The following is a 15,754-nucleotide window of genomic DNA, read 5'->3' as shown; positions in this document are numbered from 1 at the left end:
CTTTTGGTAACTTTAACTGTTTTTTTTGAAAGGATTTTTGTTCTTTCAGGAATACAGATTAGGGGAGCCTCATTACATGACTGTGCACCGTAGATGTATGAATACAAAGTGTTCCATCTGTGCTTAAGAAAAACTACAATTCATTAATATTATTGTGCAATGAGAACCTATTCTTTCAGGGATATGTGATTGTAATGAGACTTTCTTATAAAACAAGTATGCAAGAGGGGAGAGTTAAGATTGTTGTGGGAACCTTGACTGTGAATATTCTGATCCTTGATTAAAATTTCAGCCTTGTTACTGCATTAACAAGCCTCTTCTTTTTTTTTTTTTTAACATATTATATTTTAAATTATCAATATTCAACATATCTTCTTGAAAACAATGTGGGAACTATGTGTGACAGTATGGTTGTAGGCTAGTGATTTTCTCCTGAATTGCTCACTTACTTGCTGAAGGCTTAGGGAGCAAATTAGCATGAGGCTGTCATCTGCCACTAGGTTATCAAACAATTAAGTGTAAAAATCTATGAATGCTTTGTTAAGGATATATGCTTCAGGTTCCAGTTTTAACTTTTCGTCAGTTGTGTTGCATTTCCTTTGTTGCATGATTGGTATTTATATACCTGACAAGATTTGCAGTCTCAATTATCACTGAAGTAAACCTGGAGTTTTGGGTGCATACTGAGATGATTGGGCCCATAAATAGTAAATTCCTGCCTCTGTCACTGGCCTGCTGGGTGACTGTGGTCAAGTCACTCGATCTCTGTTTCAGTTTCCTCATTGATAATGTGCTACATCTTATATTTGCATTACATTTGTGGTAATCTGTTAGGAGTCAGAAAATGCTAATTAAAATTCTGTGAGCCTCTGTTCCTTTGAAGTCACTTAAAATGAGCAGAACTTTGCATGGGCATAGGGGCTGCAGCTCTGGCTGCAGTGCTGGGGCTTAAATGGGGAGTTCCATTTTAAATACACATACATCTAAACCCAGATTATCCAAAATTCACGTCTGGCTTCTGATTTCTTCTCTTTCTATCAGAACTTCTAAATGATTATCCAAAATTCTGATTATACAGAGAATGTGGATGTTTCCAAAGATATTTGAATAATGGGATTTTTTAAATGTGTATAAAATATATTTTATATATAAAATTATTTGCAACAGTTAAGAATGGCTATGTTAGTCATTTATAACTAAGCTAGGAGTGAATTTTCCACTTAGACCAAATGAATGCCAGTTATGCCTTAATATCGCCCATGACATGATAAATTCTGGAAATATGTTAAATTAATTTATCTCATGAGTTTTGCTTCCATATATGTTTGTCATATGTCTTAATTTTAACTTTCTATTGTTAGATGACCAAAGTCGTGTAAAACTGCAGAACACAGAGAATGATTATATCAATGCCAGTTTAGTAGTCATAGAAGAAGCCCAAAGAAACTATATTTTAACACAGGTAAGTAGTAACCAGATATTAAATTGTTATAGGAGATTGAGAACATGGACATTATGGCATAGCACAGCCTTACATTCTGGGGATGATAATGAAGCCATCTTTGCTGCTCTACTCAGTCAGTAAATGAAACACATAGCCAGTATGTCTGATCTGATTACAAGGATGTTCTTCTAATTTTTATAAGATATTTGCAGGGTAAGCATTATTTCATAGCAATCTATGTATTAAAGTTTTCAAACTTTTCTAAAACAATTTTCTTTTCAACAATTATGACCATATCCAAATGGTTACTTTATCTGTTGTTGTCCTCTCTTCCTTTTGAACAAAAACACATACATGAATGGTATCAGTGTAAATGTTAGTAAAAATTGACAAAAAAATCCAGAGGAGAGTTTTTGGTTTCTTTGTTAACCTCTTCTCCTTTTATTATTTTGATCCTCAGTGTGCTATAGTTGTCTTCATGCAGGTCATGTACAGACTTTCCATATTTCCACATAAGGTAAAATATTGTGTAACTTAAATGTATAGATGCAGCAGTGTCACTGAATTAATGAGCAAACTTCGATCTACTCAAGTAGTAGTGGTGGAAAGCTTGAGACTTACTATTGGTTCCCAAATAATAGACAACTTTCCTCTAATTTAACATATTCACGCATTTGCCTTGTGTCCTTTGTAAATATAAATCCATTTTAACACCAAGAAATACATTATATAGCTTGAAAAAAATTCCCGATACTTAGTAGCTGGAAGATGAAACTGTTAAACAGGAGGTTAGGGAAGTCTAACCAGGGAGGTCCAGAAGAAACATCTTGGTAACAAATCTGGACTCTCTTAGCACCCCAACTTCAAGAAAGGGGAGGATACTGGAGTGCAGTGGTTGGAGGGTTTCCTTTTTCATGTCAAGTTCTGGCTGATAGCCATAGATTAGTTTTGAAGCAATAATTCCTTATTGAGGGAAGGGAGAATTTTTATTTTCCTGACTGTCTGACTGTGGGAAATCTCTACTGCTTTATCTTCCCTTCCATCCTCCATTTTTGACGTCCTCATCTGTGTAGATTCAGAGATGTCATTCACATTGTGTGCATATAATTGGAAAAAAGACTACTTTTATATACAAAATCCAGGACAGTTATAAATAGGGCCGTGTGAAAAATCACTGTTTCACAGAGGGCAGGGAAATGTTGGAAATGCCCCTAAGCTGTGATCTTCTAAATATATTTAATTTTTTTACAGGAAAATGTCTGTCAAAAAAAAAAATCTTTAATACAAAAAAATTAGCTTAGTTGACAGTGCTGTATGCATGCGGAAGAATAGACTTCTATGCATATTCATTCTGTGCTTGAACTTGACTAAATTTACTTGTAGAATTCAATACTTCACCATTTACACTATATCTTGAATTTGCTAGTTCAGGATTTCTCCAACTTCATTGCACTGTGACTCCCTTCTGACAACAAAAATTACTACAAGACCCCAGGAAGAGAGACCGAAGCCTGAGGGGTGCTGAAGCTTGAGGGTTTCAGCCCTGGACAGTGGGGCTTGGACTTTAGCCTCAGCCCTGGGCCCCAACAGGTTTAATGACCACCCTGGGGACCCCATTAAAACATGGTCACAACCCACTTTGAGGTCCTGACCCACCAGTCGAGAACTGCTGTGCTAGTTATAAAACTTAATGATGTTGAAATACTTGAATGTTCACAGCTGTTTAAGTAATCTCGTTCCTGATTATGTCAAGTGATGGAATGCTGCAATAAAAAGGTGTTACATTTGAGAAACAAGTCTTCACCATTTAAAAAGCTAGCAAAAGAACTGCGGGATCCATCAGATTCTGCACTAATAATGCCTGAAAGTATAATTCTCTCTGATACTGACATCCTATCCATAAAATATTTTTTTAACCACTGTCATTGATGAGGAATATAGTGTATCTCTATTTATGTAAATTAACTTTCTGAAGCTGTTCATAAATTTATCACTTTAATTATGAATATGTCAGAATATTTTGTTGTAGGCTAGCTAATGGGAATGCCTTGCTGTTGCATTCCAAAAAACTCACTTAATATTGATATTCTGCATTTGTGCATAAGCTGTGTAACTGACTTATGTTTCCTGTCTTACACTGTTTTCTTTGAAGACAATTTTTCAGATATAATTGAATTATGATTCTTGTTTTGAGCACTACGTGAATGTTTTACCTCTTTCTCTCCTTACTCGCTCAGGGTCCACTTCCTAATACTTGTTGCCATTTTTGGCTAATGGTATGGCAACAAAAGACCAGAGCAGTTGTCATGCTAAACAGAATTGTTGAAAAAGAGTCAGTAAGTAATGTTTATGTACAAGTTGTATTAAATAGCCAACATACTTTTAATGCTATCAAACCACACTTAATTGGGAAATTAAAGTTGTTTCTTAATCGTTAGGAATGTCCTGTTGTGAAGAGCTAATGCATTCTTTGTTGTTGCTGGAGGCTTAAATAACAATATAGGAACACTAATCTTGTTGGTTGTTTTATCACATTTGATTATTGTGACAACTGAGATACTATACTTAAAGTTGTTTCTGGTCCTGCTTGTAGAATTAGTGAAGTAGTTTGAGGGGATAAGTGAGAGTATTTACAGACTCTCTTCCAATTGTACAGGGCTAGGATACTTTTATTAAATGAGGTAGTGGAGCTAAGAGGTGAAATTCATTTCAGTAAGAACAGTCTCCAGTAAGTACAGGTCTAGAAAGATGAAATTCCTTAGGTTGGTTCCAACATGAGATGTAAAAGGTAGGAAACTTAGCTTAAGTTTAACTCACTGAGACTTTTTTCTATTTTTCAAAATCTTCTAATAGTAGCAAAGTTTTGTTAATAGACCGCTGTTGATAATGAAAGCCTGGCTTCGTGCTACCAGCAGAAATAAATCTAATCTGTTTTCACTTCCTTACAAGTCGGTGAGAATTCAGAGTATATGAATCACTTGAGAGAGCACTTTTTTGCCAGCATGTGTGACTCATTACATATCTAGATATTAGCAGTAGTTCTTATCTATAAATGCAATCAAGTTGTGATCATTCAAAAATTTGTGGCTAGAAAAGTTTTATGGCCCTATGTACTAGGCCTGGAGCTTTGGGATCCAGTTATGCAAGCAAAGGAAATGTAAAAGTCCCATTCACTTCTCACCTATCTGACTGAGTTTGATCTTGGTAAGCACTAAAGTATTCTGATAAATCATGCATGAATTTAAAAGTCTTGGGGATGATGCAGCACAATGGCAAGTGACATGTAACTTCTATAAATGTAAAGTAATGCATATTGTCAAAAATAATCTTTTTATGTGGTTGGTGGGCACTGAACTTGCAGAATCCTCTGAAGGGTGAAATGTGTCATTGGAAGAGCTCAGTAAAGGTGTCTGTTGGTTGTAGAGATATTTAAAGCAAGTACGGTATTTGGGTGCATGTCAAGATGTATCAGAATTGGGAAAAGGGCAAGAGAAGGGTAGTGAATATGGCTGGAGCATTTAACACTACTTGCAAGTGATAAGAATGTAAAAACTAGGATTTTAACAGGACCTAACTCAAATTCCAAATTATGAGGGACATAGTTAAAAGCACGTAAATGTGTGTGTAATATTTACTTAGAACCAGCTATGCAAGCCCCTGAGTTTTACAAAGAATCCCAAACTGTGACAATACAGCCACAATTTATAAAGGAAAACACTGTTTTATGTAGTGTAAAGTAATCCTGTGGCATTCACTGCTACCAGGGATCAAGACAGTGTTGTGGATGGCTTGCTTGTTTGTTTTTGTTTGTCTTTCAAAAGGAGTGGATAACTTTATCTCAGCCTGTATAGTCTAAGCATTATTTATGAATGAACAGTTCTCATCCTTCAGAGCATAGACTCGCTATAGGGGTCAGAGAAGAACCTTCTCCATCCGTCTCCCCCATGCAAAATGTTGTCGAGTTGTGACTGTCTCTCCTTTCCTTTGAGGCATGTAGTAGTAGTAAGACCAGTGGCTTGCCCTAAAATAGCAAAGCCTATGAACCTGGTGTAATCATTTTACATCTGGACAAAGTGAGTGTAAAATGCTGCTAAATACAAATTTATATTTTGTTTGCACTGATGTAAATCACTGTGGGAAGTGCTCAATAGTGGAGAATTGAGCCCTAAATTCTCTAATTCAGTAGTGCTTCAACTCTTTAGAAACATGTCCACAAATTAGACATTAATAACTTTCACAAATAAAATACCTTTTTTCTTTCTGTGTATCTTAATGGGTATAAAACTGTGTTAAATTCAGCTATACATGTGGCTAGTAAATGGATGCTGTATATCCTTGAAAAGAGAGTTTCAGTTAACATATTTTAGCTTAATGACCGTGACCATTTATCTCCATATTCAGGGTGAAGGGAAAAGCTGTTGTCATAATGCATCCATATTCCCCCGCCCCATGTAGAATCTGTGATCCTGTATATTTTATTTTTGTCACTTGTCTCAGTGGGCAAATATTTACTTACTTTTTTAATTTAGGTAAAATGCGCACAGTACTGGCCAACAGAAGAAGAAGAAGTCATGATGTTCAAGGAAACGGGATTTTGTGTGAAGCTAGTATCAGAGGACATAAAATCCTATTATACAGTACATCTACTACAATTAGAAAACATCAATGTAAGCATTTTTCTCCATACATGTGTACCTCATATTCATAGAATTAAATCTATAATACGTATTGTTTGAAATATGTATAGCAAACTACCATTTCATGTTTAGACTAACTTTTGCATAAAAGATAATAAAATTGATTTTGCTGTTAACATGTGCCAAAGACACAATCATACTTATTCAGATACATGTATGTGTGTGTAAATTAATAGGCCACTATTCAAAGTGCTGAAATCTTGAATCTTTTTAATTTCTCTAAATTGGAAATCAAAGTATCCCAACACCATGTTTAATTTTAATTGGCAATGACGGAGTAGCAGGCTTTTCAAGATTATAATTGGAACCTATTTTGGAGGTAATCTGGTCAGTGGCATTGGGGGAGAGAAGCTGGCAACATGGTCTGTTTCTTCAATGTCTTGTTTGTTCTGCAAACCATTCGCATTTTTGGTTATTGTTAATTAAATCTATGATGGCCATTAAAGAAGCTTTGACACAAGATACTTAGAAAGAATATGAATTTGAAACCTCCTCCATGAGCTTCTTCACATCAATATTCTACAGCTGGTCGTCATGTTGCCAGGCTCACTGAGTAAAAGTAAGATGAGGTAGAACTTTACACAGCTGTGCTCTCTTGACTTTCGTTTTCCCCATCAGCTGATCCCTTCTGTTTTTCTTTAATATTAGTGGCAGAGGTGAAGAAGGGAGGAATGGTGCCTGAAGAGCTGGGGTTGAGGAAATGAAGCCCTCCACGGCTTTTGGCAACTTGAGGCAGCAGTCTCCTCAAATACCATAGTTGTTTTGGGGCTTCTGTCTTCAGGGGCCTGGAGTAGACCATCCTGGTCTCCCTCTCTTTCCACTCCCAAGAGTTACTTCAAGCATTAGAGCTGGAGTAACTCCCACGAAGCATTTGGACTTGGGTTGGCTGATATTGTCCTGAGATTCAGATAACTTCTGCACTCCCCGCTATCAATTGCCTAAGCTCTCCTATTCCCCCAGTTTGCTTCTCACTTCACTGCTGCTCATCATTTAAGACTTTGGGTTTTTTAGTCCTCTGAAGCAGCCCCCTATGTGCTCTAAATAGATCCTTGTATGTGAAGTTGGCTTATTTCACAAGAGTGGAATAAGGTAGTAAGGTGACTGTGCTATGTAAATGCCCTGGTCTTCTTACAAGCCTCCAGCGTATAAAATAACATTTTAACAGAAATCCTGTATACTTTCTACAAAACAATACTTAATAATAATTCACAAAAGAATTATTTCCAACTGTTGAAATTATTACTTTCCCCCTCTAACCATCAAGCTTTTACATAGTGGCTACTAACCACTGATTGTATTTGATTCTACCTGTGATAAGTGTGCTATAAAATTATCAAGAATTTGGTCCTAAATGCGTGATGCTCACTTGCATCTTTTGCAGCTTATTCTAAATGTTATGTCACTAATTAATAACATACCAAATAAATTTGAGAAATGTATGAGCTTTAGATCTGGAGTAAAAGAAGACCAAGAATACAACTTTATCTGAAGAGCCAACACACGCTGACGTTTCCATAAGATCTGGGAAAACTAGGATTACTGAATTTGTAAAATTCTTTCAAACTGTTCAACAGTACATTACTTATGGTACAACAGCATATCTCTGCAGTGCATCACCAAAATATATGAGTGAAGAATTCTAAAAAGGGATATTTTACAGTGGTTAGTGGAAAAATGAAAACTTCTGGATATACTTGTCTTTTGGGTTGAAGAGTGATTATCAGAAATGCATTTATCTGCAAAGTAGTATAAGGCATAGCATTTTACACCTTAATTCGTTTTTTCTGTTTCATGCAAATGTTCATAGTTGCCTTTGTGGTCAGTGTCATATAGTCTCTGACTTTTGGAGAAGGGGAAGAGTGTTTGAAAAAATCCCAGCTAACAGTTAAATAAAATAATGCACCATGTGTTGCAGATGTTACACAATTTCCTCAATTTTGCTTAACACATGCAAATTTGCAAATCTTTTCAGAATCTGCAAATCGGATTCTTCCTTTTTACAAGGACTTCACTTGGGTGTCCTCCATTCCCTTCCCCCATTTTCCTTGATTATAGCTAAGGCTCCATGTTTGTCAGGGAGGTCATGGACTCTGCAGCGGCTGCTGTAGCTGACCCCAGGGCTGCCTGAGCAGCTGGCCTTTGGGCGGCCTTGGGGACAGCCACACTGGCCACTGCTGGAGCGGCTCTGTAGCCAGCCACTCGCATGACCCCACAGCCAGCTGCACTGGCCACTGCTCTGGCTGGCCCCAGGGACCACCTGAGCAGCAGTCCTGGGGGCGGTGGGAGCAGCCACAGCTCAGGGGCTCTTGGCAGCGATCCCGGGGCAGCCAGAGCAGCAGCTGACCCTGGGGCTCACCACCTCGGCGGCAGCCAGAGCAGTCACTGGCCATCTAGGGCTTCCCTTCCCCCGCCAGCAGCCAGAGTAGCTGCTGGCCACCCGGGGCTTCCCTTCTGTCCTCCCACCCCCTGCAAGCCCGGAGAGGCAGCAGGCCCCCTGGGGTTTTCCCCTCCACAGCTGGTGCCCCAGGCTTCCCTCCCCCTCCAACTCTCACCCCACCCCGAAGATTCAGTCGGGTATTTCTGGTATAAGTCATGGACAGGTGATGGGACATGATTTTTTGTTTTTTGTCTGTGACTTGTCCATGACTTCTACTAAAAATACCCATGATTAAATCTTAGCCTTAATTATAGATAGCACTGGTACTACCATCTCTATTAAAGTTGACTGATGCATTCCATTGTAAGATCCTGTTTCCAGTTGCTTATAACTTAGCCAAAACTTAACTGTCTGAGCTGAAATTTTCCACACTGGGTGTTGTCTGCCTCAGGTTGAATTGTTTTGAAACCGTTAGCAAAAACAGTTCAGCTGTTTCCAAGAATTAAATTAGGAGGAAATGTTGTTCATAAATGTTTTTACTGAGAAGCTCTAGCAGCTCCATACTTTGAAGAAAAGGCTTGAAATGTTGTGGGGTGGCATTTGTGTCACAGATATGCCCTTGGTTGGTCTTGTGAAAAGCCACCCAAATTTGGCCAAGTTACAAGTCTTGGATAAATTTGTTTGCACGTTCAAAGTAGAGATGTGTGTGTTTGACAGCTAAATCCATAAGATTCCATCTGCACTGAAAATACTCATGCAGCCATTCTTCCTGGCTGCTGTAGACAGTTGTGACACTGGGCAGCAGAACTGAGAGCAGGAAGACCCTCCTATGCTTCCCCTACTTGCACCCAGGGAGTGTGGAAAAGGATGCAGTTAGGCAGTACCTAACTCAAGTGTAGAGGGTAAAAGTGCTGAGGATGCTGGTAGCCACCTGTTTCAAAATGCAAAAATGGGGCACATGCAGGAGCCTTGTTCCTTTCTGTGGCTTGCCCTTGCTCCTGTTCCCCCTGAGGCCTGGCAGGCCAGAAGCCGGAGCTGGGCAGAGGTAAGAGCAGCCCAAGGAGCCTGGGCTGCTGTGGGGAGCCCCAAACCCTCCACCTGTCCAAGAGCAGCCCAGGGCACATAGCCCAGGGCAGTTGGAGGATCAGGGCTCCCCACAGTGGCCTGGGCTCCGTGGGCTGCTCTTACTACTTCCCTGCCTGGGGCCGGGTCTCAGGGGAAAGAGGGGGGGCAGGACCTCATGATGGCCGGGGTGCGGGGAGGGGGATAAGGCCCACCTCAGCCCCCACACCAGGAAGAGGCTGACACTGCCCCTGAGCCTCAGACAGGGGCAGAGTGGTGCCACAGGGAATCTGGGACAAATACTGTCCTGGAGTCATTCAGCCTGAGACCAGGACTCAAAATGTACATTTCAGGATTGTCCCACCAAATTCAGGACAGGTGGTCACCCTAGATCAGTGGTATTCAAAGTGCAGGTCGCAAGCCAGTACTGGGTCGCGGAATGCAAGGCACTGGGTTGTGGCAGCTCTAGTCAGCACCGCCAACTGGGGCCGTTTAAAAATCCCGTTGGTGGTGCTGCCTGGCTAAGGCAGGCTAGTCCCGACCTGTTCTGACACTGCGCTGTGCCCCAGAAACAGCCCGCATCGGGGCTGGCTCCTAGGCGGGGCGGGGGGGGGGGGCATGGCCTCTGCCCCGAGCTCCGGCTCCACACTCCTATTGGCCAGGGCGGTGCCTGCCGGTAGAGCTGGGTGGAGCTGCTTGTGTGCCTCCACCTAGAAGCTGGACCTTCTGCTGGCCACTTCCAGGGCGCAGCGCAGTCCATGATGCCAAGACAAGCAGGAAGCCTGCCTTAGCACCCCTGCTATGCCACTGACCGGGAGTCACCCACTGTAAGCCTGTGCCCCAATCCCCAGCCCTGAGGCCCCCCCCAAACCTTTAGCCTCTTCCTGCACCTTAAACCCCTCATCCTTGGCTCCACCCCAGAGCCTGCACCCCCAGCCCAAAGCCCTGACACCCTCCTGCACCCCAATCTCCTGCCCCAGCCCTAAGCCCCCCAAACCCAGAACCCCTCCTGCACCCCAAAACCCTCATCCCCAGCTACAGCCCACACCCCAAAGCCCTCATTCCCAGCTCTGCTGGGTCACGGACATCAAAAATTTTCTTCGACTGGGTCACCAGAAAAAAAGTTTGAAATGCCTTGCCCTAGATGGTGGTTGATTGGAATAGGAATAGAGTGAGACAAGGAGACTGGATGTGGGAGAGGGGAGGAATTGGGACTGTTGGGCAAGAAGCTAGAGGGATAGGGAAGACTGGGACATGGGCCAGGGAGTGGGACTGAGATTGCGTGTGGAGCCTAGGTGGATTAAACAGGCTGGCTTGGTAAGGCGACTGGGACATAAATGTAATACTTCTGTGGGTGTGGATTTGAAATGGTGATATATTTTAAGTCAGTATGACAAAAAGGTTAATAAGGGACTTAAACCTCCAAAACCCTATACTATACTGATTTTACAGGGGAGACCATTTCTCAAATTGGGGGTCCTGACCCAAAAGGCCGTTGCAGGGGAGTTGCAAGGTTATTTTAGGTATTGCCACCCTTCTGCGCCGCCTTTAGAGCTGGGCGGCCAGAGAGTGGCGGTTGTTGGCCAGGCGCCCAGTTCTGAAGGCAGTGCCCCACCAGCAGGAGCGCAGAAGTAAGGGTGACAATACTGTACCATGCCGTCCTTATTTCTGCACTGCTGCCTTCAGAGATGGGTGGCCAAAGAGTGATGGTTGCTGAGTGAGGGCCCAGCTCTGCAGGCAGCATCACAGTAATAAGGGTGGCAATACCATACCAGGCCATCCTTAATTCTGCCCTGCTCTGGCAGTGGCTCTGCGTGCACAGCTGGGCTCCTGGCCAGCAGCTGCCGCTCTCCAGCTACTCAGCTATGAAGGCAGCAGCGCAGGAGTAAGGGTAGCAGTACCACAACACTCTCTACAATAACCTTGTAACCCCCCGCCCTTCCACACACACACCCCACAACTCCTTTTTGCGTCGGAACCCCTACAACTACAACACCATGAAATTTTAAAATTTAAATAGCTGAAAACATGAAATTTACTATTTTTGAATTGGCCAAAATGGACTGAGTTTGGTAGGGCCCTAAGTATAAGGGTATAGCACGGTATCCGCTGGAAGGGAGATAAGGCTAGATCTCTGGTCATTAGATTTATGGAGACATAAAAGCAGCTCTTTTTATTTGCTATTCTTTAAGCAGTATAAAGAAAAGAGTACATATCTTCAAAACAGTCCATGAGTATGATGTTACCTGCTTGTGCACATAAAGAGGAAGTAGAAATGGAATTTCTACCATACTTCTGGGGGAGAAATTGACATGGCATATTAACCATCAATTGCATAAAAATATATTTTACTGGTATACTGTAAAAGAGTCCTGTAGCACTCTTTCAAGAAAGGATCTGAGGAATGAGTATTTACAAGTAACTTGGGACTTAAGAGAGTCTCTTTGTTTTGATGCACTTATCTTCGTGGAATTTTTCTCTGTAGTTTTTGGTCTCTTATCTCTGTGGTTTCTTTCCTCTTGTAAAGCTAGGAAGGCTTTTCACTGAAATTATATTTAATGAAGAGTCTGAAAAAAGGTAACATGATTACTCTCTCCACCTCAAATGGTGACTTAAATATGTAAACCCTGGAGGAAACGTCTTCAAACCCTTCTGTACTGTTGTGTATGTTATAAAATCATAGGACTCGAGAGGTCATCAAGTCCAGTCCCCTGTCTCATGGCCGGACTAAGTGTTAGGTGTTTAAAAATCTCTGCTCTTAAAAATCTCCAATTATGGAGATTCCACAACCTCCCTAGGCGATTTATTCCAGTGCTTAACCACCCTGACAGTAAGGAAGTTTTTCCTAACGTCCAACTAAACCTCCCTTGCTGCAATTTAAGCCATTGCTTCTTGCTCTCTCCTCAGAGGATCAGAAGAACAATTCTTCTCCTTCCTCCTTGTAACAAACTTTTACATACTTGAAAATTGTTATCCTGTCCCCCCTCAGTCGTCTCTTTTGCAGACTAAACAAACCCAGTTTTTTCAATCTTCCCTCATAGGTCATGTTTTCTAGATCTTTAATCATTTTTGTCGCTTTTCTGTGGATTTTCTCCAATTTGTCCACATCCTTCCTGAAATGTGGCACCCAGAACTGGACACAATACTCCAGTTGAAGCCTAATCAGCAGAGTAGAGCGGAAGAATACTTCTTGTGTTTTGCTTCCAACGCTCTTGCTAATATATCCCAGAATGATGTTCACCATTTTTGCAACAGCATTACACTGTTGACTCATATTTAGCTTGTGATCCACTGTGACCCCAAGATCCCTTTCCACAGTGCTCCTTCCTAGGCAGTCATTTCCCATTTTTTATGTGCACAACTGATTGCTCCTTCCTAAATGGAGTACTTCGCATTTGTCCTTACTGAATTTCATCCTATTTACTTCAGACCATTTCTCCAGTTTGTCCAGATCATTTTGAATTTTAATCCTATCCTCCAAAGCACTTGCAACACCTCCCAGCTTGGTATTGTCCGCAAACTTTACAAGTTTGAAAGAAAGCTATCAGCAAAAATTTGACTGAACTGCTGATAACTAATTTCTGGGAACGGTTTTCCAACCAATTTTGTACCCACCTTACAGTAGCTCCATCTAGGTTGCATTTCCGTAGTTTGTTTGTTTAGAAGGTCATGCGAGACCATCTCAAAAGCTTTACTAAGGTCAAGATATACGATGTCTGCTGCTTCCTTGCTTCCTCCCTATCCACAAGGCTTGTTATCCTGTCAAAGAAAGCTATCCGGTTGGTTTGACATGATTTTTTCTTGACAAATCCATGCTGACTGTCACTTATCGCCTTATTATCTTCTAGATATTTGCAAATTGATTCCTTAATTATTCGCTCCATTATCTTTCTGGGTACAGAAATTAAGCTGACTCGTCTGTAATTCCCTGGTTTGTCCTTATTTCCCTTTTTATAGATTGGCATTATATTTTCCCTTTTCCAGTCTCCTGGAATTTCTCCTGTCTTCCATGACTTTTCAAAGATAATCACTAATGGCTCAGATATCACCTCAGTTAGTTCCTTGAGTATTCTACAACACATTTCATCAGGCCCTGGTGACTTGAAGACATCTGATTTGTTTGTCATTTTTAATGTGTTCTTTCCCTATTTTAGAATCTTCTGATCCTACCTCATTTTTGCTGGTATTCACTATGTTAGATGTCCAATCACCACCAACCTTCGTGGTGAAAACTGAAACAAAAGTCATTAAGCACCTCTGCCATTTCCACATTTTCTGTTATTTTTTTCCCCCCTCATTGAGTAATGGGCCTATCTGTTCTTGGTCTTCCTCTTGCTTCCAATGTATTTGTAGAATGTTTTCTTGTTACCCTTTGTGTCTCTAGCTAGGTTTGATCTCGTTTTGTGCCTTGGCCTTTCTGATTTTGTCCCTGCATACTTGTGTTATTTGTTTATATTCATCCTTTGTAATTTGACGTAGTTTTCACTTTCTGTAGGCCTCTTTTTTGATTGATCATTGAAGATCTCCTGGTTAAGCCAGGGTGATCTCTTGCCATACTTTCTATCTTTGCTACGCAGTGGGATAGTTTGCTCTTGTGCCCTTAAATAATGTCTCTGAAAAAGTGCCCACTGTCTTCAGTTGTTTTTCCCCTTAGACTTTCTTCCCATGGGATCTTACCTACCAACTCCCTGAGTTCGCTGAAGTCTGCCTTCTTGAAATCCATTATCTTTATTTTGCTGTTCTCCATCCTACCATTCCTTAGAATCATGAGGATGAACTGAAGAGATGAGTTTAAACCTTGGGTGTAAATATATTGGTTGCCTGATTGCATGATTAACTGTGCAGGTTTTTTTTTTTGTTTTGTTTTGTTCTTTTGGGTTTTTTATGAATTGTAGAGATGTACCTCTTAATCAGACAGGAAGCTTACAGGTCTAGCAGTATTTCTATGCAGTCATCTGTTGAAGCTGGTGAGGAAACTAAAATTCTCTGAAGATTAGAAACTGGGTTATAAAATGTTTTCCTTGACTAGATCTCTGCCCTCCCATACATAATTGTTGGGATAACCTGTGGACAGGTTAGGTGAGAACAAGTGTGTATCTTACACAGTCTTGAGAAGTTTGGGGTTGCAAAGTGATGAGGACTGCATTTGAGCCAGTTTTGCCTTGCATGAAACTGTTGTGACAAACAGAGGTGATTCAACAGGTTGTACAGTCAGTCTATCTAGAGGAAGTGTTTAAAGACTGAGCCAGAATTAAAAGGATACTGGACCACTTACCAATGTAAAGAGAATTTTTGGATGAACCATAAATCCATTTATCCTCCAATATCCCCAAAAGTAATCTCATACTTTATACCAGGGATTGGCAACCTTTGGCATGCAGCCCACCAGGGTAAGTCCTCTGGCGGGGAGGGCCAGTTTGTTTATCTGCCATGTCCGCAGGTTCGGCCGATCGCAGCTCCCACTGGCTGCGGTTCGCCGCTCCAGGCCAATGGGGGCTGCGGGAAGCGGCGGCCAGCACATCCCTTGGCCTGCGCCGTTTCCCGCAGCCCCCATTGGCCTGGAGCGGCAAACTGCAGCCAGTGGGAGCCGCGATGGGCTGAACCTGCGGACGCAGCAGGCCAAATGTTGCCAATCCCTGATCTGTACAACCCCAGAATAGAAACTGGAGTATTAGAGTTGCCCTGATGCACTGTTAAAATCAAATAAAGATTAAGAGCTGGGCCAAGAGGAAGCATAGTAACTCACCCAGATTTTGGTGGCATGCACAGAAGCAATAACAATAGCCAGTGCATGGCCTTAATAGATAAGCTGTTAACAGATTCTAGAAAGAGGTTGATAGAAATGAAAAGACTAGAAGGCAACAACTAGGTCTAACAGCTGATGTGGAATGTTACACCAGCCTACTAATAAGAGAAATAATTAAAAAACTCAAAATGTGTTCATACGTTTTTATAGTTTTTAAAGGTATTTTTTCTCCAAGTATCCAATGGTTACCCTGGAATGTTTTCCTGGGTAGCTAAAACAATTTGTAGTTGTGAAATGGAAATGTGCAAATGTCTTGTTTTGAGTGATCATTTTGTCTTTCAAGCAGTGAATTGTTTTCTAGTCAATTTGGGTGTGTGTGTGTATACTTATAAAAAGTAAGAAATTAACAGGAAAATTAATTGCTTTGT

At 41.2% G+C, this 15,754-nt stretch overlaps 1 protein-coding gene across 2 annotated transcripts in view; it reads left to right on the top strand.

Moving 5' to 3' along the window:
• The window catches only part of PTPN2 (protein tyrosine phosphatase non-receptor type 2), a 57,489-nt gene that overhangs the window by 22,487 nt on the left and 19,248 nt on the right, over positions 1-15,754 (top strand). For both annotated transcript variants that reach the window (XM_084620874.1, XM_084620873.1), the window contains exons 3-5: positions 1,362-1,462; positions 3,682-3,780; positions 5,974-6,111. In XM_084620874.1, the coding sequence (XP_084477000.1) occupies positions 1,362-1,462; positions 3,682-3,780; positions 5,974-6,111 (338 nt within the window). The remainder of the gene's footprint in view (positions 1-1,361; positions 1,463-3,681; positions 3,781-5,973; positions 6,112-15,754) is intronic.

Source organism: Lepidochelys olivacea (genome assembly GCF_965140295.1).
Source record: "Lepidochelys olivacea isolate rLepOli2 genome assembly, chromosome: 2".
Taxonomy (NCBI): Eukaryota; Metazoa; Chordata; order Testudines; family Cheloniidae; genus Lepidochelys; species Lepidochelys olivacea.
This window is presented reverse-complemented; position numbering and strand designations above follow the sequence as displayed.